The sequence below is a fragment of the Eremothecium sinecaudum genome, chromosome IV (genome assembly GCF_001548555.1).
Source record: "Eremothecium sinecaudum strain ATCC 58844 chromosome IV, complete sequence".
Classification (NCBI taxonomy): Eukaryota; Fungi; Ascomycota; class Saccharomycetes; order Saccharomycetales; family Saccharomycetaceae; genus Eremothecium; species Eremothecium sinecaudum.
The window spans coordinates 331,833-351,451 of NC_030895.1; the positions used below are offsets into that span (position 1 = coordinate 331,833).

At 40.9% G+C, this 19,619-nt stretch overlaps 10 protein-coding genes across 10 annotated transcripts; 6 read left to right on the forward strand and 4 right to left on the reverse strand.

Annotated features, from left to right (window-relative positions):
* Positions 1-244: 244 nt before the first annotated feature.
* On the reverse strand, positions 245-808 carry ASG7 (Asg7p; the record flags this gene model as incomplete). Its single annotated transcript, XM_018132071.1, has 1 exon — positions 245-808. The coding sequence occupies one exon, from the start codon at positions 806-808 to the stop codon at positions 245-247; it is 564 nt and encodes a 187-aa protein (XP_017987351.1).
* A 316-nt stretch (positions 809-1,124) lies between these two features.
* On the reverse strand, positions 1,125-3,179 carry SET2 (histone methyltransferase SET2; the record flags this gene model as incomplete). Its single annotated transcript, XM_018132070.1, has 1 exon — positions 1,125-3,179. The coding sequence occupies one exon, from the start codon at positions 3,177-3,179 to the stop codon at positions 1,125-1,127; it is 2,055 nt and encodes a 684-aa protein (XP_017987352.1).
* Positions 3,180-3,533: 354 nt separating this feature from the next.
* Positions 3,534-5,627, reverse strand: LST4 (Lst4p; the record flags this gene model as incomplete). The annotated part of the gene is made up of 1 exon (XM_018132069.1): positions 3,534-5,627. The coding sequence occupies one exon, from the start codon at positions 5,625-5,627 to the stop codon at positions 3,534-3,536; it is 2,094 nt and encodes a 697-aa protein (XP_017987353.1).
* A 265-nt stretch (positions 5,628-5,892) lies between these two features.
* ZRT3 (Zn(2+) transporter ZRT3) lies at positions 5,893-7,176 on the forward strand (the record flags this gene model as incomplete). The annotated part of the gene is made up of 1 exon (XM_018132068.1): positions 5,893-7,176. The coding sequence occupies one exon, from the start codon at positions 5,893-5,895 to the stop codon at positions 7,174-7,176; it is 1,284 nt and encodes a 427-aa protein (XP_017987354.1).
* Positions 7,177-7,342: 166 nt separating this feature from the next.
* TPO5 (Tpo5p) lies at positions 7,343-9,091 on the reverse strand (the record flags this gene model as incomplete). The annotated part of the gene is made up of 1 exon (XM_018132067.1): positions 7,343-9,091. The coding sequence occupies one exon, from the start codon at positions 9,089-9,091 to the stop codon at positions 7,343-7,345; it is 1,749 nt and encodes a 582-aa protein (XP_017987355.1).
* Positions 9,092-9,813: 722 nt separating this feature from the next.
* On the forward strand, positions 9,814-12,633 carry SNU114 (U5 snRNP GTPase SNU114; the record flags this gene model as incomplete). Its single annotated transcript, XM_018132066.1, has 1 exon — positions 9,814-12,633. The coding sequence occupies one exon, from the start codon at positions 9,814-9,816 to the stop codon at positions 12,631-12,633; it is 2,820 nt and encodes a 939-aa protein (XP_017987356.1).
* A 147-nt stretch (positions 12,634-12,780) lies between these two features.
* Positions 12,781-13,983, forward strand: EBP2 (Ebp2p; the record flags this gene model as incomplete). The annotated part of the gene is made up of 1 exon (XM_018132065.1): positions 12,781-13,983. One exon carries the CDS (start codon positions 12,781-12,783, stop codon positions 13,981-13,983), a length of 1,203 nt encoding a protein of 400 aa, XP_017987357.1.
* Positions 13,984-14,425: 442 nt separating this feature from the next.
* ERG20 (bifunctional (2E,6E)-farnesyl diphosphate synthase/dimethylallyltranstransferase) lies at positions 14,426-15,481 on the forward strand (the record flags this gene model as incomplete). The annotated part of the gene is made up of 1 exon (XM_018132064.1): positions 14,426-15,481. The coding sequence occupies one exon, from the start codon at positions 14,426-14,428 to the stop codon at positions 15,479-15,481; it is 1,056 nt and encodes a 351-aa protein (XP_017987358.1).
* Positions 15,482-15,992: 511 nt separating this feature from the next.
* Positions 15,993-16,280, forward strand: QCR8 (ubiquinol--cytochrome-c reductase subunit 8; the record flags this gene model as incomplete). The annotated part of the gene is made up of 1 exon (XM_018132063.1): positions 15,993-16,280. The coding sequence occupies one exon, from the start codon at positions 15,993-15,995 to the stop codon at positions 16,278-16,280; it is 288 nt and encodes a 95-aa protein (XP_017987359.1).
* Positions 16,281-16,943: 663 nt separating this feature from the next.
* On the forward strand, positions 16,944-19,409 carry NNK1 (protein kinase NNK1; the record flags this gene model as incomplete). Its single annotated transcript, XM_018132062.1, has 1 exon — positions 16,944-19,409. One exon carries the CDS (start codon positions 16,944-16,946, stop codon positions 19,407-19,409), a length of 2,466 nt encoding a protein of 821 aa, XP_017987360.1.
* Between the last annotated feature and the right edge of the window lie 210 nt (positions 19,410-19,619).

Genomic DNA, 19,619 nt, shown 5'->3' on the forward strand with positions numbered 1-19,619 from the left:
TCTTAAGTTTATTCGTGTCTAACCTTTAGCCAATTATACCTGATGAGTGTGCTGACATTTTGTGGCCCGACAGGCGTCAGCGATATAGAAGGTACCGAGATAAATCTAGTACATATCTAAAAAATGTAATCATAATTGGTTAGCTAAACCTACTTGAGTCAGTACCTTGGATCTTGTCATTTGCGTCATGACTCCCCTCCTTTGCAATATATTGCGCATATTCTCTCGCTTCATCAAGCTGTCATTACTGATGAAGCACCCTGGAGTAATAAATTGGTAGAACAACTAAGAATATTATTATGACTAGAAAGCCTGCCAAGCCACATAGAGATAATAAAAACCAATTAAGGAAGACTGTTCTAAAGTAGTCATGAGAATGTATAACGGTTTTGGCAATTTCTTTTAAGTAATCGGAATGTGTGATTTCAGTAGGAACCTCGCTTGTAGATAACGATGTTCGGGACGTAGAAGCGGGACCCAGGACCGTTGAATTCTCCCAAAATTCCTCTATAGAGTCATCAACGGTTTCATGGAGCAATTTCATGTTAATCACGTCCTTTTCAAGTTCTAGTTGGGTGGGCAGCTCGTTAGGAGCTACGAGTGGAAGTAATATATCGGACTTGCCCCAACAATGAATGCGCAAGTACAAGTACATATTTACCATCCAAAACAATGGGCAAATAAAGCCCCCTAAAAACAACCTGACAAGCCAGGGTTTCCATAATAGGGATTTTTCACAGCTTTTGCATTGACAAGTGTAGCCTTGTATATTTGCTTCTAGAGACGGCGCCAGGGAAAATGCTGCCATGGCGAAGTAGGTTCTTAAGAAATATAGATGGATTTATAGAGGAGCTTGATTCAAAGCTAATAGCACTAATCAGGCTTAATAGCTTTATATACAATGTTTTAGCGTGTCAAAATCTGATATATCACTAGAGTTTAAGTTTGCCATTATGTTAAATTCCCAATTCGGGTAATTACAACGGTGAAACTTAAATCTGCCTATAATCGACGTACAGAGACCTGCATAATAAAAAACGTATTAGAATCAATAACTCAGTAACAAATATATACATTTTTGTTACACTTCTATTTATTAAATAAAACTCTATCCGCGCTTCAAATCACTTTGAAGTTTGTTTCTTTTGTACCTTAAACATTAACTTTTCCATGTAACCTTTACAGAATTCGTTTACCTTCTTTTTCTTCTCTTTAGTTACTTCAGATGGTGGTATTTTCTTCGAATCCTTCTTTAGTTCCTTGGTTGTCAGTAGTTTAACTATTTCTCTGGCGCATTCTTTTAAACGAGTACGATCCAGCTTGCTTTCGTATGATTTAATCAAGTTTGGAACAAATGACGCAAAGTACTTATTCCATTCATGCTCAATACGGTTTACAGAAAGCGTTTGTTTCCGCTTTTCTCGTTTTTCGATTGCTTCTTTTTCTTTTTGCAGACGCTCAAGCCTCTGTTGCTCCTTTTGGCGGTTAGCGTCTGCTATGATCTGCTCGAGCTCAGACTGCTTCTTTTGCTCCACCTCCATCTTCTCCTTTAACTGACGGAGTTCCTCTTGTTTCCTCTTTTCCAGCTCTTGCTGTTCCCATTCGATCCGCTGTCGTTTACGCTTTTCGTAGGAATCTTGATCCAATGGACGTTTTGAGTGGCGCTCGTTATATCCTCCGTTAGATTTTGGAGTGGATGATCTACCAGAACCGGCTGAATTAGCTTCAGTTGGCGGATCAGCCTGCTTCAATTGCCTTTGAGCATTGTAGTACATTGGCCTGCCGTTTTCATGGATAATTTCCCATCCAAGCGGTAGCCGTACTCTGCGAAAGTCAAAAGTCTTTCCTATGCTATTTGAACCCTGTTTACTAAGGTCCTTTTTGGCAATGCGCTTGTATGTCTCAAATGTATCCCACCTTTCTAATAGTGAGTTTGCAGTTTCTTTCAATGCTGGGTTATTTGCTAACTTCCTGATTTTCGTGTCAAGTTGAGATAATATGATACCATTTTTAGTAGTCTTTGGAAGTTGCAAAAGATACGTTAAAATTTCATACTGTGTGGCTTCTTCATTGTCAAATACAGTGAGTAGCTTGGAAAAGCACTTGTATCCATGTAATTTTATAATTTGGTAATGCATGGTTTCGTCAGTCGTAAGTAGAATCCTTTGAAGCAATTTGGAACAGAAGAAGTGATCATCTGTTTGTAACAGGACACTCATCACCTTATTGACATCGCTGTACTGCGTACAAGCTTGCGGCTCTAAAGAATTCACAAACTCCACATTTACATTATTTGAACTGCTTTTATCAATTTCTTGGCCCATAGCCTTCTTCATCTTAACCCATTTTTTCTCCATCGCTGGCGTTACACTTAGCGCTTCCGCGTAGTCTTGCGGTAACAGAGAGGCAGCATCTGTCTGCGTCTTGCCACCTAAGAAAGCAATACAATTTGGCTCCCCACAGTAGCAGGGCTGCGCAGTAGCACCATATCTATCAACATTATAGTCAAAAGTGAGCTCCTCCCCCTTGACAATTTTCCTCTTTGCAAAAATACCCATTCTAAGCTTGCCGGCCACATCCCATTTACTCACGTAGGTATTTGGATTACAGGAATGATTACAGAACCTTGCCAAGCAACCCTTCTCGGTCGCATCAATGAACTCACCTGCCTGCAACATCATAAAATAGAAATGCTTGTAGCCACGCTCGTCGTAGCTAACCATACGATCACGAAATTCGTCTTCAGATATCACCTCACCAATATATTCATATATAAATGTGTTCGCTTCAATATCTTTCTCCGCTCTTACACCATATCCCTTCTTTTCAGTTTGAAAGATAGAAATGTCTTCATATTGTCGTTTTTGGAATCTTTGGTTCTGGCAATCATCCCCGCAGGAGGTACATAGATCATTCACACACTCTATTAGTGTCAATCTGTTAATACAGTCCGAATGTTCATCACAAGCGTGATTTTTCCCATCTTTAAACTCTTCATAACAATCACACTCCATAAATTCATTCTTCCTAGTGTTTCCCAGACCCTTCTGTGAATAAGTACATTTCTGCAGCTCTACATAAGTTTTCCTAGCCTCAGCAGTCTTATCTTCCTTGTCATTAAACAACATAACCTTAGACTGAGACGGTATAATCTTTCCTGGTGTCGAGGAACCTGACATTAGTGCAATGTGGTAATCTAAATTTCAACAAATCAAAGATAAAAGGTAATTTTGACCTCCGGAAAAACTATCCTTCCTTCGAAGCAAATATGAGTGTGCAGGTTCCAGATCCTAGTCTAGATGGTTCTAAAGAAGGCTGCTTGATCCGATCACACTTGAAATAGTACGTCGTGTGTGTCTTCCTATCTAAAAGTATTACATAGAAAGAAGAAACCGCTTTTTTACTGTTACAGGTTATTTAGCACGTGACCTTCTCTTAAGCTTCATCGACAAATTTAAAATGGATGGTTAGCTTTGCATGATGAGATCACATATGATCTGAGATCCAATCCCCTATCTACAATTACAACTGGTTCACTTCATAAGCACTTGAAAGGATTCATGAAGCATTTTGATTTTGTCATCCGTATGGGCTGGATCCTCCCATTTGCTCAGGACAGAACTTAAATGCTGGTCTATGAATTGGACAGTCTCAGTGAATTTTTGAGAAATGTTGCCCTGTTTACCATTTTGAAATATCTTGGAAGTCCTTTTTATCATGCTCCTGGTGTTGGGGTCCTTTGTTAAAGTAATTTCTTTAATTTCTCTTGAACGAAGCGACACAATAAGTATTCTTGAATAGTCAAAGTGCTGTAAATCGTTCTTCATGCACTCCATCAAACGACGTTCTGTAATGGAGGAGATCGGACAGGCTTGAACCTGGAACATGGGCTCAAAATTATGCATATATGAAGTGTATGGTGGGAGTAATTCTTGGGAAGGGAAGCTTAAGTCCTCGGTTATCGGGACTTCCAAGACTGGATCGTGATGTTCAGAGGCGGCGGACACATGAAAATCGATGGTGCTCTGGCTGCCCGATATGCTATCAAATTTTTTACGCAACAATTTCTCGTCATGCACTCGGTTATTGCTTCTCTGCATGTGGACCTTTTGTATTCTAGATTTTGCATTCATTACCGAAGGAGCAGTTGCACAGCCCGGCCATGGGTACTCCTCGTATTCATTTATAGATGGAGAACCTTGTGACCACCTATTTGTGTTAGGTGTCGTAGATGCCGCTGTTAGATAGCTCGTGGTGGAGGAGCTCGTAGTTAACAGTTGCTGATGTAAAGAGGGCGTACTGTTGTTGCGGTTATTCATGAATGCCTGATCAGGTGATTCCCCAGTCCTAGGCGATTGGCCTAGTGGCATAGCTTTTTTAAACCATGAGCCATAGCTCCCATACTGGCTGTTAAGCGACGAGGAGATGTACTGTAAAGAACTAGTGCTCCGCAATGAAGAAGGGAGAAAGACATGCGCAAAAGACGCCTCGTCTGAAGATTTACTCAGGACACTGGAGGTCGACTGCTTTCTTGGTATCTCCCAACCCTTGCTTGTAATAGTACTGTCGTACTTTGCACCTGTAGGAGTAGGCGTTGTTTCCGCACTAGGCGTCACAGTCCCATTCGGGATGATATGTATCTCGCCCTCATACCGCGGTTTTAGGAACGCAGATATAACAAAAATCAACTTGTTCGCCACAGTAACATTCCCAGATGTAATTATAATCCGGGAGGATTTACTCTTCAGCAAATCTTCACCCGAGTCATACTTTAGCTTCGCGAGCAAAACGGGAAGAAATTTGAGGCGGTGCCCATCCTTGACCTCCAACCAGTTGAAAACTTCCCGATACCAAGAAGTAGTAAAATCCATGAAATTATGTGGGTAGAGCATAAGCCGCTGCACCTCCAATAGGCTCTGCAGTGGCGATATCAAATTACAGTAGAATTTATTGAGTATAGCCTCCACCTGGCTATGCGATTTAGCATTCAACTCCTTTGGAAGCAAGGGATCTGCCTCCAACAAAGGCGCCAACACTCCCTGGCAATCATCAAACCACCGCGTAACTTGTGACCAGCACTCAGTTAGAACCGTCAGAAACGACTCCGGCATACAGCAACATATCGCTATCCTCTGATTAGAATTACATGCGACCGATGAATACTTGTTGTAAAATATCCGAGTCACCACAATTAACCGCGCACTCTGTATTAGTTTCAACTTATCACTCTGGCAGCGGTCACTAACCCGCACCGGGGACCCAAAAATGTACTCCTTAAGCTCTGAAAGAGGAATATTCTCCATATTACCGCCATTGCTACATGGCTGGCCCGTCGCCGCATTCCGAGTACAAACATAGTCCAAAATTACCTGGTAGTTATCTCGGCTTAGCATGCGACCCAGCTCCTGAGCAATTACCAACCTAAAACATGAGTTTTCGCCTGCCTTTTTACCATCATCTATCTTCTTGCATCCTAATAACAACGACTTTAACTCATCTGGCATGTGTACAGCTGGTGGCGGAGATAACTCAGCCTGATGCACAACCCATTTCTCATCCTCTTTACCATTTTGGACAGGTCCTAATAAATCCATAAAAGAACCTGTTCTCAACAACCTGCCCAACATCACGACGGATAGTCACCTACAAGCCCTTTTATCCGTTAAGGCTTGCTTACTTATTAGTAATTAAATTTGTTGATTGTGGACGTATTTGTTTCCGTTTTATTAAGGCTTTGTCAGTAGTTAGATACGGCTTTAAAAGCAGACACTCGGGACTTTTATAAATAGTGACTTCAATAATCTAAACATGAAATTAAACAATACATAGCATAAAGGATTAAGCAATTGAAGGCGCATTATTTGGATATATGTTTCACAGTAGTTAGATATTATGTATGCTATTTGGTACAAAATTTCCGACCTCCAGGTCACAAGGTGGGTTGTTTATACAGGTATTTCATCAATTTTATGTATTATGGGTGGGTTTATGGTGCCAATAGTATCTCATTTCGTGCCTAGTTCGCTGGATATTAACACAAAATTACTTAACTACGGTTTATCAACTAGTGCAGGGGCAATGCTGTGTAGCAGCATATATATTATGTTACCTAGAAATGAAGAAAACCAGATTGTAGTTTTTGTTGCGTTTTCTACGGGTGTTGTGATGAGCTTTGTCGTTAATTATATAGTACATCGATATACGAGTGAAAGTGTAATTCATTGCGGCCACGAGGGGAAGGTGACTATGAGACGGGAGAGGTACGGCAGTGGTAGTACGGTGGGGCTGGTAAGTATGGCAGAGGCGGAGACAGTGGACGATGAGGGAGAGAGGCAGCGGTTGTTGCCGTATGTTTCGCGTGATAAGCTCTGTACGAGTGTAGCGTGCATACCTTTGGTAAAGTCAGCTTCTATGGGGTCGCTACCGTCGGGCACTGGATGTAATGGGAGCAAGCGGGTGCCAGTGGTGTGCCTTGAAAACAACATTGGATACGATCTCGAGAATCTCGCGACTTACAGGGGACATTTTATGTCAGGGACATTACCATTTCAGAACTCCAGCATGGATGAGAGTTTTAGCCAGGCAAGTAACGAAATTGCGATCACGCAATCTCGTGACGGTAGCGAGCATAAGCATGTCATAGCGACGCCGTTTTCGAAGCTATTGTCGATAGGTATACAAACGTGCGTGGTGCTCATGCTTCACAAGTTTCCTGAGGGATTGATTATATTTCTAACAAGCCGAAACGAAAATGACAATCGTCAAATGGGATTTTCTGTATTTTTAAGTTTAGCAATCCACAATTTCATCGAGGGATTCACCATGACTCTTCCCTTGTATTCCGTATTTTCGACCAAGTGGCTCTCGTTGGCAGTTACGGCCGTTATAGCCGCTGGGTCGCAGCCAGCAGGGGCCGTAGTTGGTTACTTTTTGTTCCACAACCGAGAGGCTGTTGATGGGAAACATGCGATGACAGTTCTATTAAGTGTAACATCTGGATTTCTTTTCATCGTTGCATTACAGATGTTTCAAACTGCAGTCGCATTTAGCGACACGCACCATCACCATGAATACGAGGATAACCAAAAAATTCACAGCGATCACAGTTCGGGCACCGAGTGCCTTAAATGGTGCTGTTTTGGAGTTTTAGTTGTGTTGGCCAGCAGTATGCTTTAGGGTGTACTGGCATTTACGTTTGGGTTATTGTTTTATCTAGAAATTAGTTATACTGGTACATGTAGTCAATGGAATGTAATTAATATTATGCCGATGTAGAACGTGTGTATATGACTTTTCCATTCAAGGAATGTGAATGCAATGCCGCGATAAGCGAAAATGACAGTCAAGGGATGCTTTTCTTTTCCGATTTGGCATCGGTAGAGGAACCCAAACTTTGTATGCAAGACCGATGTGATCTCATGGAAGGGAATACGCTTTCTCCGTATATTTCATTTTTAAAATTAGAAGAGTTACCAGTCTCTGAATTTGTCTCCATCCTAAAGTTCTGCGAAACCTCAGGAATCTTGAAGTGATACTTACCCCATGAGTTGTACATGACGCCAATAGTAATTAGGAACATAACAAAGATGACGCTTGTGTAATTCATATCGTAAATCGTAACTGGAACAGATACAGGCATGCACATACAAAAGATGACAGTACACAACCAAATTAAGACCACAACGCTAATTGGCCAGCCAAGCCTATGCCTAATCTTGACTGCAGCACCCTTGATTCCTCGTCTTCCGCCTAACATAACACAGAATATCGCCAATCCAGTACCACTGCACAAGCATACAACCGAAGCACCAATAAATGCATTATATGCTGTGCCAGAAACCAATGTTAATAACCCAAAAACATAGGAAAATCCCATACTTAGGTATACCGAATACTTGGGTATTTGTGTCTGGCGACCATCTGGAGATAAATGGGACCATAACTCATAGTAAGGCACAGCATGGTCACGACTCATACTGAAGACTGCACGAGAAGACGTGGTAATTGACCCGATACCTGAAAAAAGCATATTTCCAAGAATAAGCATAACTAAAAAGTAAGCAACCACGTTTGATCTTGTCGACTTTGTGAAGATTTGAACGATTTCCATAACCCTGCTGTCGGTCATAACCTCCTCAGGTTCGGGCATCCCTAACAGTATTGGAACGAGATATACAATGCCGCAGAAAGTAGAGATCAATACGGATTGAGAAATGCCGTTAGGAATGTGTTTTTCAGGTTCCATTGTTTCATCTGATAGCGCTGGAAGCATACTGAAACCTTGTAGTGTAAAATTAGACTGTTGAAAACCTCCAATCATAAACGACAAAAGAAAACTTGAATACCCTGATAACTTGTTGTCGAAGTGAGATATTGTATAGACGAAGGTCCTATACGATCCATGGTGAAACAAAATTAGTAGTATATCAATAAAAATCACAGCATATAGGATCCAATAGATGCATACAGTGTTGATCATCTCTAGGAACCTCGCAAACATCACATTAATAACACCAGTGAATGTAATGCAGAGCATATAAATAACAGAAGTCCAAACATTTAGATGCTCCTCGGTGATCAGGTCATCATCTGATATAGTTATTAGGGAAATAATAAGCCTTGCGCCTGCATACTGAATACTGGCATTCATTATCCAACTTCCGAGCAACATCAACCACCCTGTAAAATACGCCATTACAAGTCTATAGCGTTCTGGAGCTAGCATTGCAACACTACCGTGTAGTTCAATTGGGTACTTGGAGACAATTTCACCCAGCGCCAATGCTGTCAGCCAGTTCATAAATCCACTTATAATAAATGCACCAAGAATCGTTATCGCCCCACCATTAATTAATCCTAAAGATAATGTGGTACTCATACCCAATACAGGGCTCATTAACCCAAACCCCAATCCAATTACGGAATACTGACTTAACAGTGATTTATCTAACTTTTCTTCGTATTGAAAGTGTTCAACCACTGTCTCTTCCTCATCTTCACGCAGTATTGTTTGTAAATTCGTTATTACAGCATCTGGAAAATCATGAACCCTGTCCTTTATTGACTGTGGAAGCCTTAAATATTCTGGCATATTTCAGGTTTCAGAAGTAATTCTTCAAAAGTTACAAGGTTATTCTAATTTTAGGTTATACAGCGATCACGAACGCCTAAAATCAACCTTATAACTTCTCAACGCCAAATCAGTTCAATTCACCTAAGCAACACGCAATACTTAATAGTAGAATAAGAACCTAGCACAGAAATAATGTGAATCTCTTTATAACAATAATCGAGTATGTATATTATAATATGTTTAGTTTAGGTAAAAAGGCAGTTGATTATTTTAGCCAAAAAACTCCAAATACAATGAGGAATACGGCCATTAAATAAAACCGACGGTAAGATAGCAATAAAAATGTGGCTTGTTACTGCGAAACATGCCAATAGAAGCTAGCTAGCTTTATAAAGATCAAATTCTTACATATTGAGTCCAAGTCATGCATAATGTCATCTGCCATGCACGGCACATACACTCAGTCACGTGATATAATTTACTCTTAATAATTCAGCCATAGAGAAGCAGTGTTGCGGTACTATGAGAGGTCTATAGTGTTTTCAGTAGTATTTTAGGATTTTTAGAAGGCTCAGGAGAGTAATATAGGTCAGAAATATGAGGTTACTGTATGTGTCAGCTTCTTAAGATATTCACTATGGAATGCAACATTAAAAATCTCATCGCACATTTCACGATGAAGTAGGTTAGGAATAACTCTAAAATCAACAGAAAGGAAACATATCTGGTCTAAATTTGCTATGGACGAAGATCTGTATGATGAGTTTGGTAACTATATCGGAGAAGAAGCTTCATTGTCCGGTTCTGATGTGGAATCAGACGTTTCTTTGACAGATATAAAAAATAATGAAATAGCCAAGGATGCTGGTTCGGAGCTTACGGTTGCTGCGCCAAATTTATTAACTACGTATGATTCTGATGTGGAGGTTCTCGTTGAGACTCAAGACCGGGATGATATTGGTGCCGCTTTAGTGGAACCAGAAGATCATAGACGTCGTGTAGAGAACGCGGTATTCACCCAATTGAACAAGAACATTCCAAAAGCTTCGTATGATAGGAACTATATGCTGGAACTTGCATCATCTGCAGAGCGCTGTATGACAGTATGCTTCTTAGGGCCTTTGCATTCTGGAAAAACATCCTTAGTCGATTTACTTGCATGTCAGTCCCACGAAAAGTTGCCTCATATATCAAAACCTATCAAAGACGGTTGGAAACCATTAAAGTATACGGATAATATGAAAGTAGAAATTCAGCGTGGCGTTTCTATGAAATTAAATGGATTTACTTTCTTAGGTCAGGATTTCACAGGGAAATCACAGGTCATAACATTGCTGGATACACCAGGGCACACGAATTTCGTGGATGAAGCTGCCGTAGCAATGGCAGCTTCGGATTGTTGCGTCATCGTAATAGACGTTGTTGAGGGGGTTAGTTCTATTACAGAGTTCTTTATAAAACAGGCGCAGAAAATGGGCCTACCGATAATCTTTGTACTCGCTAAGATCGATCGGTTGGTCTTGGAATTGCGACTTCCACCCAAAGATGCCCACTTAAAGTTGCAGAACACTGTTGAGCAGATCAATTCCTTTACTAAGATGAAATACTCACCTGAACTAGGCAACGTGGTTTTCTCCTCAGCTCAACTGGGTATAACATTTACTATAAAGGAATTTGTAAAGTACTACTATTCTGAGAGATTGGGATCCGAAGTGGATAGTCTGGTTGATAGACTCTGGGGTTCAGTTTATTTTGACAAGGGACACTTTTCTACGACACCCAATGCAAAAAAGGAGACATCGTTTGTGCAATTCATACTGTCTCCTATATATAAACTTATCACCCACACCTTGTCACTGGACTTTAGCTCTCTCAAGCACCTGTTAAAACAACAGTTCGAAATTACCCTTGATAAGGCATCGGAGAGAAAGGATCCTCTTCCACTATTACGACATGTTATGAAACTTGTCTTTCATGATGAGGTTGGGTTTATAGATGCCATAATCAAGCATGGTCAATCTTCAGTATTTTTCTCTTCATCCAGGGTACCGTCTGAAATAGAAGGGACTGTCATCCACATTTTAAAATTATTAGACTACCGTGGGGAATTGTGGTCTTTGGGTCGTGTTTATAGAGGAACGATTAGATGTGGAGACAAATATACGCTCATAAATGACTCCCAGGATGCTACATCTATTGATGAAGACGAACTTGCAAAGGTTAAAGTCGATCAAATGGGGTTACTTGGAGGCAGGTATATCCTACCGGTGACGCAAGCTTCTACAGGACAGATTGTTTTAATAAAAGGGTTGGAGAAGCATTATTTAAAATCGGCAACTTTGTATTCCAAACAAATAACCTCTTTCCCACCAATTGATTACTTAAACGAGCAGGTATTTAAAGTTGTGATTCAGCCGCATCATCCTCGAGAACTTTCAAAACTGCTTGAAGGCCTTGGTCTTGTGCATAAATTGTATCCTGGTATTACAGTAAAGGTCGAAGAGAGTGGAGAACATGTCATATTTGGTTCCGGAGAACTATATCTCGATACAGTTCTGTACGAATTGCGTCACCAATATGCCAAAATAGAAATCAAGGTATCTATGCCGTTAGTGAAGTTTTCAGAAGGTTGCACGGGCGAATCGTTTGCGGCAATTCCTATAACATCGTCCAGCGGTTCACTGAAAATAAGTATTGGTGCCAAGCCTCTCCAAAAAGAGATAATACGTGATATGACTAAAGGATTGTTACAAGCATCTGAAATTGAAAATGTAAAACTACTTGCGAAGAAGCTAAGGAATGAATATGGGTGGGATTCCTTTGCTGCTAGGAACGTTCATTGTTTCCATAACTGTAATGTTTTTGTCGATGATACATTACCGGACGAAGTTGACAAAGAATTGGTAACATCTGTGATGCACCACATCATACAAGGTTTTAAATGGTTTTTAAGCGAAGGTCCCCTTGCTGAAGAACCTGTCTATGGTGTGAACTTTAATCTGCTGAACCTTCAAATTAGTGACGACAAAAACTGTTCTGCCGCCCAACTTATTCCGCTAGTACGCAAGGCCTGCTCTGTTGCGCTATTAACAGCAGAACCAATATTGTTAGAGCCTATTTATGAAGTCGATATTCACATTTACGAAGCTCTAATACCTATTGTAGAAGAACTCTTTAAAAAGAGGCGTGGGTCAAGAATATATAAAATCGAGCATATTGCTGCCACACCTCTTGTGGAAATTAAAGGTCAAATGCCTGTTCTTGGATCTATTGGTTTTGAAACAGATCTGAGACTGGCTGCGAATGGCATGGGGATGTGTCAATTGCATTTCTTTAACAAGATATGGCGGAAAGTTCCTGGCGATGTCATGAATGAAGACGCTGTCATTCCTAAGTTGAAGCCGGCTCCAATAAACAGCCTTGCAAGAGATTTTGTTATGAAAACAAGACGTCGTAAAGGATTGTCAGCGGAAGGATATCACAGCAATGATGGCCCCAGCCTTAAGAATTATCTTGATATAGACCTCTTTAATAAGTTGAAGGAATCTGGTTATATATAACGTCGTGTATAGTTATCTCATATTCTTTCACTTGCTTTTTCCTAATGGTAAAAATTTTGACTATGAGCGATGAGATGAGATGACATTGTACTCTATTGAACATAAGAGCAATCACCAAGTTATTACCCTTCTCTAGACTCACTAACAATGGTTAAAGGTTTTAAGCTAAAGGAGCTGTTATCGCGTCGTAAAAATACTGACAAAGCTTCAGATGTGAAGAAAGTTGCAATGGAAAAGGCAGCTCATAAATTGGAAGAGATGTCCGAATCACCAAAAGTTGTTACCCAGGATGATTTAGAAGCTGCAGAAGCAGCCGAAGAGGTAGATAGCGAAGCAGAAGAAGCTGAGGAATACGAGAGTAAGGCTTTGTCAAGGAAGGAAAAGCGTAAATTGAAGAAACTGCAAAAGAAGCAACAGGAAATCCAAGAGGCTGGATCAGAGGAGGAAGAAGCTCACCTGGACTTGAGTAGACTAGCTAGAAGTGACTCTGAATCTGAAGAGGAGGAAGATGATGATGAAGAAAAGGAAGTAGTCGATAACCAAGAACAAGAAAACGACGAAGAGGATGAGGAAGAGGAAGAAGAGGAAGACGTTCCATTGTCCGATGTCGAATTCGATTCCGATGCCGACGTTGTCCCATACCAGAAACTAACAATCAACAACGTCAGAGCTATGAACGAGGCCTTGACGCGTATCAGACTCCCATGGGAAAAGCACTCCTTCCAAGAGCACCAGTCCATCGTTTCGACAACCGTGTGCGATGAGGGTATCAAGGATATCTATGACGACACCGAAAGGGAACTGGCGTTCTATAAGCAATCCCTAGACGCTGTAAAGCAGGCACGTGCCAAACTAAGGGCCCTAAATGTCCCATTCAAGAGACCTCTAGACTATTTCGCTGAAATGGTTAAGAGCGACGAGCACATGGATAAGCTAAAGAACAAGTTGATCAGAGAGGCCAGTGATAAGAAGGCCAGAGAGGAGGCAAGAAAGCAAAGGCAGTTAAAGAAGTTCGGTAAGCAAGTCCAAGTTGCCACCTTGCAGAAGCGTCAAAAGGAAAAGAGAGAAACACTAGAAAAGATCAAGGATCTGAAGAAAAAGAGAAAGCATAGCGAAATTGCTAATCAAGATTTCGAAATCGGTATTGAAGAAGCCACCTCTTCCCACAAGGATAACAAGAAAAACGCAAAGAGGGCCGCCAAGGACTCCAAGTACGGCTCCGGTGGAATGAAGCGCTTCAAAAGGAAGAATGATGCAAAATCTTCCGCTGATATGACTGACTTCTCCCAACGAAAGATGAAGGGCAGAGCACCACGTCCTGGTAAGAGCAAGCGCTCTAGAAGACACTGATCTTCAACTATTTGGCATTTTCAAGCAAGCTTAAATTTTTATATCTGATATATTATATAATTCTCCACTATTAACCGGATACGCATTTTGTAAATACAACACAAGTCAATAATCCATAATGAAGTAAAACGGATTTAGTAACGATTAAGCAATCAATACACAAGAACTTACGGCTTTAGGTGGAAAAGCGTCGCCCAGTTCTAAATGCTATCTTATTCACTGTGGTGGACTACCACAAAGTACTCCTACAATTTTTTTGGTTTTTGTTACCCGGCATTGGTGAAGAGTATAAAACAACACAGTGGTTTTGTACTTTGTGAAGATCAGTTTCTCTGAAATCTGTTATTCAAGCCTGCATAACACAGTGAAAGTTCCGAAACTAGGTTATCTGCGTGGGACATTTTAATATCGGAGCCATATAGAAAAGCAGGCCTTATCAACAATGACAAAAGAGGATAACAGAAGGAAGTTTTTGGATGTTTTCCCATCCTTAGTTAACCAATTAACACACGCTTTACGCCAATATGGTATTCCAAACGATGCGATCGACTGGTATGAAAAGTCTTTGTTGTACAACACTCCAGGTGGTAAACTAAACCGTGGTTTATCAGTTGTCGATACCTATGTAATTTTGAAAGGTTTCAGCTCACCATCTGAGTTACCAGACGAGGAGTACCACAAGATTGCTTTGTTAGGTTGGTGTGTTGAGTTGTTGCAGGCCTACTTTTTAGTTGCTGATGATATGATGGACAAGTCTATCACTAGAAGGGGCCAGCCATGTTGGTACCGTCTTGATGAGGTTGGTGATATGGCCATCAATGACGCCTTCATGCTGGAAGCGGCCATCTACTGTTTACTAAAGGCGAACTTCAGAAATGAGTCGTACTATGTAAACTTGTTAGAGGTGTTGCATGATGTTACCTTCCAAACGGAAGTTGGTCAGTTGTTGGATTTAATGACTGCACCAGAGACCATGGTCGACTTGTCCAAGTTCTCTCTCGAAAGGCACTCGTATATTGTCATCTTTAAGACCGCATATTACTCATTCTACTTGCCTGTTGCTTTGGCGATGTATGGAGCTGGTGTCAATGATGAGCGGGACTTCCTGCAAGCCAAGGAGGTCTTGCTTCCATTGGGTGAATACTTCCAAATCCAAGACGACTACTTGGACTGTTTCGGCAGCCCAGAGGAAATCGGGAAAATTGGAACTGACATCCAAGACAACAAGTGTTCCTGGGTGATTAATGCCGCCTTGAAGTTGTGTTCTCCTGAGCAAAGGAAGATTTTGGATCAGAATTACGGCCGGAAGGATGATGAATGCGAGAAAAAGTGCAAGCAAGTTTTCTACGACCTTAAGCTAGACAAGGTTTACGAGAAATACGAAGTCCAAGTCGCCCAGAAGTTGAGAGAGAAGATCGAGCAGATTGATGAGTCTCGCGGGTTCAAACGCGAAGTTCTATATGCCTTCTTGGACAAGGTGTACAAGAGAAAGAAATAATTTACATCCTTCCATATGTAAGGCCATTTTTTTTTAACTACACTGTCCTCTACCCTCCCGAGTCAGAGCCAGTTTCCCAGCTATCGTCCTGTTCTAGCCTGCTTTCATTTTATTTTCTTCTTCTCTCTGACATCCGGAATTATCTAAGCTGCCTCTTCTCAACTATAATACGCTAAATAAGAATCGGCTAGCATTTTTCCTCTCTATCCAACTTACAAATACCTAATATGCTATTCAAGTGGACCTGTAGAACTGTTGACTGCTCTTCCTGTCACATGTTTCACCATAGTGCTAGCTAGAAGTGAATGTTGAATTTGTGTCACAATTCACGAACCAATCATGTTGGATAATTTCCTCAGCGATTTTTTTCAGTACGCTGGGAACAAAATACTCACGGTGACCTCTCTAGTTCCATATCTTAACATAGTTTGCCCTCAGACACTTGCACGAAAGACATTTGGATCTCAACGTGGAATTCCAATTTTAAACATTAAAGCATAGATACAGCAAAATGGGAGGCGGTCCACAAGCTAAAACATACATGGGATGGTGGGGTTCCATGGGTTCTCCAAAACAAAAATATATCACTTCATACTCGGTTTCCCCATATGCCCAAAAGCCATTAGCAGGTATTTTCCATAACGCCGTCTTCAACACTTTCAGAAGAGTCAAGGCACAAGCATTGTATGTGTTGATACCAGCAGGGATCTACTACGTTTGGTGGGCAAACTGCAGAGACTACAATGAGTTCTTGTATACCAAGGCGGGTAGAGAGGAGTTAGAGAGAGTAAACGTCTAGTCTCGTGGCTAACATATTGGATTAATTCAGGGAGATGAAATAACTATATATATCAATATATATATCTTTTTTTTTGTTTTCTATTATTTATAGCGCTTTACTTAAATGTAACAGTATTATGAGGTCACGTGATAACTCCCCAGAAGTTTCAACGTTTCCTGGTCCATGAATTACGTATGTTCGTGGTCTGACTGCGCCCAGTGGTTTGATTATTTTTCCCCAGTGCGGTTGCTACCCCCTGAGATATACATTTGGGGGATCAATGGTTGCTGGTAGAGATCATCGGCTGTTTAAGTCCTCACAACGTTATTCAACGTTCGAATTTTTCATATAAGCCTAGGGGTGCGGTGACGTTTTAGGTCGCAACGCCTCCGAAAACACAACAAAGAACGGTACCAGAACAAGCTAAACGACCGCCGAGGTGATACTTACTAAGCCGCGTATCCTTATTTAGTCTGTTTATTGACGAAGAGTTTGTACTGTTCAACTATCATATTATACGAAGGGGTAACCGTAGTATTCTTCTTTCTTTATTGGGTATTATTGTTAAATTATTGATTGGCAAGTTCAGGGGAGACCAGTTACCTCCCCGTGAAATTACACAAAGCATAAAGAGAAAAAATTCGCATCGAGAAGGTATAAATTTAAACCTCAGATGCTGCAATGCCTGAGATTCATAGTGTGAATTCAAGGTTTGAAAGATACACTACTCCGAACCTGCTGGAAAGAGACTTCCCTTCGGCAGTATCAGTTGATTCGTTCGATTCTATGGATAATAAGAAGGAACGGATACAAGATGTAGGTTCTAACGCACAACAAGGTGTGGAGCGATATAAGGACAGTCAGAAGAAGTCAGCTGGGGAGTACAATAGCGACGAGGATACCATTTATTTTAAACCTAGGAAAATATACCGGTTAGAACAGGAATCAGGGTCACGGCAAACCTTGGTTAGGGTATATTCTGATACTGAGAAATCTAATTTTAATCAGGTTACTGGGAAGAGGATGTTTGACGATTGGAAATACCGTCCTATATATCACTATGGGGACGTGCGACAGCGAGACAATGATGGATTTGGACTAGCGAAGCATTGTAGTGACATTCGGAGGCGATTTTCTACTACTGAGCCTGAAAATGGGAATATGACTTGGGACCCTGCCACTGGTAACATCCGTTCACCAAATGGCGATATGCAAGATGAGTATATTCCTGGTTTTGATTTTGCGGCCGCCGTGAAAATATGGGAAGTCGACGACGATAAGGGATCGAATCCAGGGACTAGCTATAATGTTTGGTCTGAGGAAGAATCTGATTATAATTTAGATAGTGCCTCTTCATCCGGATTTGTAGAGTCCAGTCATGCTCAAGTGTCGCCCATCCCGTTCCCTATGAACTCCGATGCACAGCCTGTGCCTAATAATTCATTGTCAATACTTAACAAAACACTTGGACAGCGTGCAGGATCACGTTTTATTTCACCAAGCAATGCTGGGTCCAAGTTTAGTCGCTCGCGTTCCACCTATGATTGGGGATCGTTGTTATCGGTATATTCCGCTGGTTCTTTCAGCGAGAACCTGACAAGAGATGAAATCAAAGCCATTACTGAGAAAATTCCTGAGGATTTCCTGTTGCTACCATATACTCAACGTAAGAGGCTAGTACTTGAAATTGCACCTGATAAAGACTATAAAACAATAATGCACTTGTTTAAAAAGTACCATATGGGTAGCGGAACAAGCTTAACGAGACTGAATACGCAAACGATGAAACGTTCCAGGCAAGGTTCTTTGGCATCCCAATATTTGAGCTCGTTAACGCCTTCATCTTCATCGTTTAAACCTGACGATCGAGGTTCGATTGTATTAGGCCACAGAATGGGTAAGATAATCGGCTTTGGGGCATGGGGTATGATCCGGGAATGTTATGAGGTAAAGGGTAGTAGTACGAGCATTTTATCTCCTACAGAAACTCAGCCATCCACTCCCAAAGCGATCAAGGTTGTTAAATTCAAGAATAACGGAAGGGTGAAACGCCAGGTTTTACGTGAAATATCTATATGGAAAAAGTTGCGGCATCCTAATATTCTAGAGCTACTAAACTGGAAATTTGAAGATGATTACGCTGCGTATTGCTTGACTGGTAAAGTTCAAGATGGTACTTTATATGACTTAGTCAGCTCGTGGGGCCATTGCTCTTCCAGTTCGATTCTCCTTGCAGAAAGGTGTCGGCAGACTATTGCATTATCACTTCAGCTAATCTCCGCTTTAAAATACATGCACTCGAATTACATAGTGCATGCAGATATAAAACTTGAGAACTGTTTACTTGAACGATTAAGTGCGGATTCCTATCGGCTATATGTTTGTGATTTTGGGATGAGCTGTTATTTCGGCAATAAAAGAGTTAATAATGAACATGATGATCCTAATGAAAGTATTGAATTTGCTTCGGCGATTGATGGGAAACTAATAAAAACAAAGCGGCGACCAGAAGTTCCAAAATCCGTCTCTAACAGTAACGTCAAATCCATCACTCGAATGCAAAAACTCTTAATGAATAAAAAATTGACGCACGATGACACGCCTTTGGGCATATCTTCATTTCCTAAACAATTTGGACCCTCCTTAACTAGTACTATTATGTCCCCATCACATGGAATTTTTAAACGCGATTCCCCCCGCTGTCAAACGTCAAATGAAAAATCCGAACCTTGTGATGTATCAACCAATGACTTTAGCAAAAGTATTGAGCCGCATTCCCATATTGGTTCGTTACCATATGCAGCCCCAGAGCTAATTGATCCAAGTCCTCCTCCTTTAGGGCCCAGTGCCGATATTTGGGCTATTGGCGTGACAATGTTCACAATGCTTACAGGAAAACTACCTTTTAAACACGAATACGAACCTCGACTACGAGCTATGATCTCATCAGGTAAATATGATGTGAAGTTACTAGGATTCGTTTGCAATTTGAAACACGCTCAGAGCCGCAAAAAGAATAAAAATGATGGGGAAGTAAAGTTCTATGGGTTATATAATGGAGTTCGCGGATGTTTGACGAAGGACATGACGCAAAGGTGGGAATTGGACATGGTAAAGGTTGCGTTACATGAAAATAATCCTAATTGATTATGTGCAAAAATAATATCTTTTTTATTGTTTTTTTGTTAATTTTTTAATTTCTACCTTCTCAGTTAATAATAGATACGGTCAACAGAAACTCGTGTAAATTTTAGCTGATTTTTGACTTAATGTATGTATTATGGATCTATTTTCATATTCCTGTCTTTGTTTTATGGTCTTCATCTTCCAGTACAATTACTGACATCCAAGCGACTA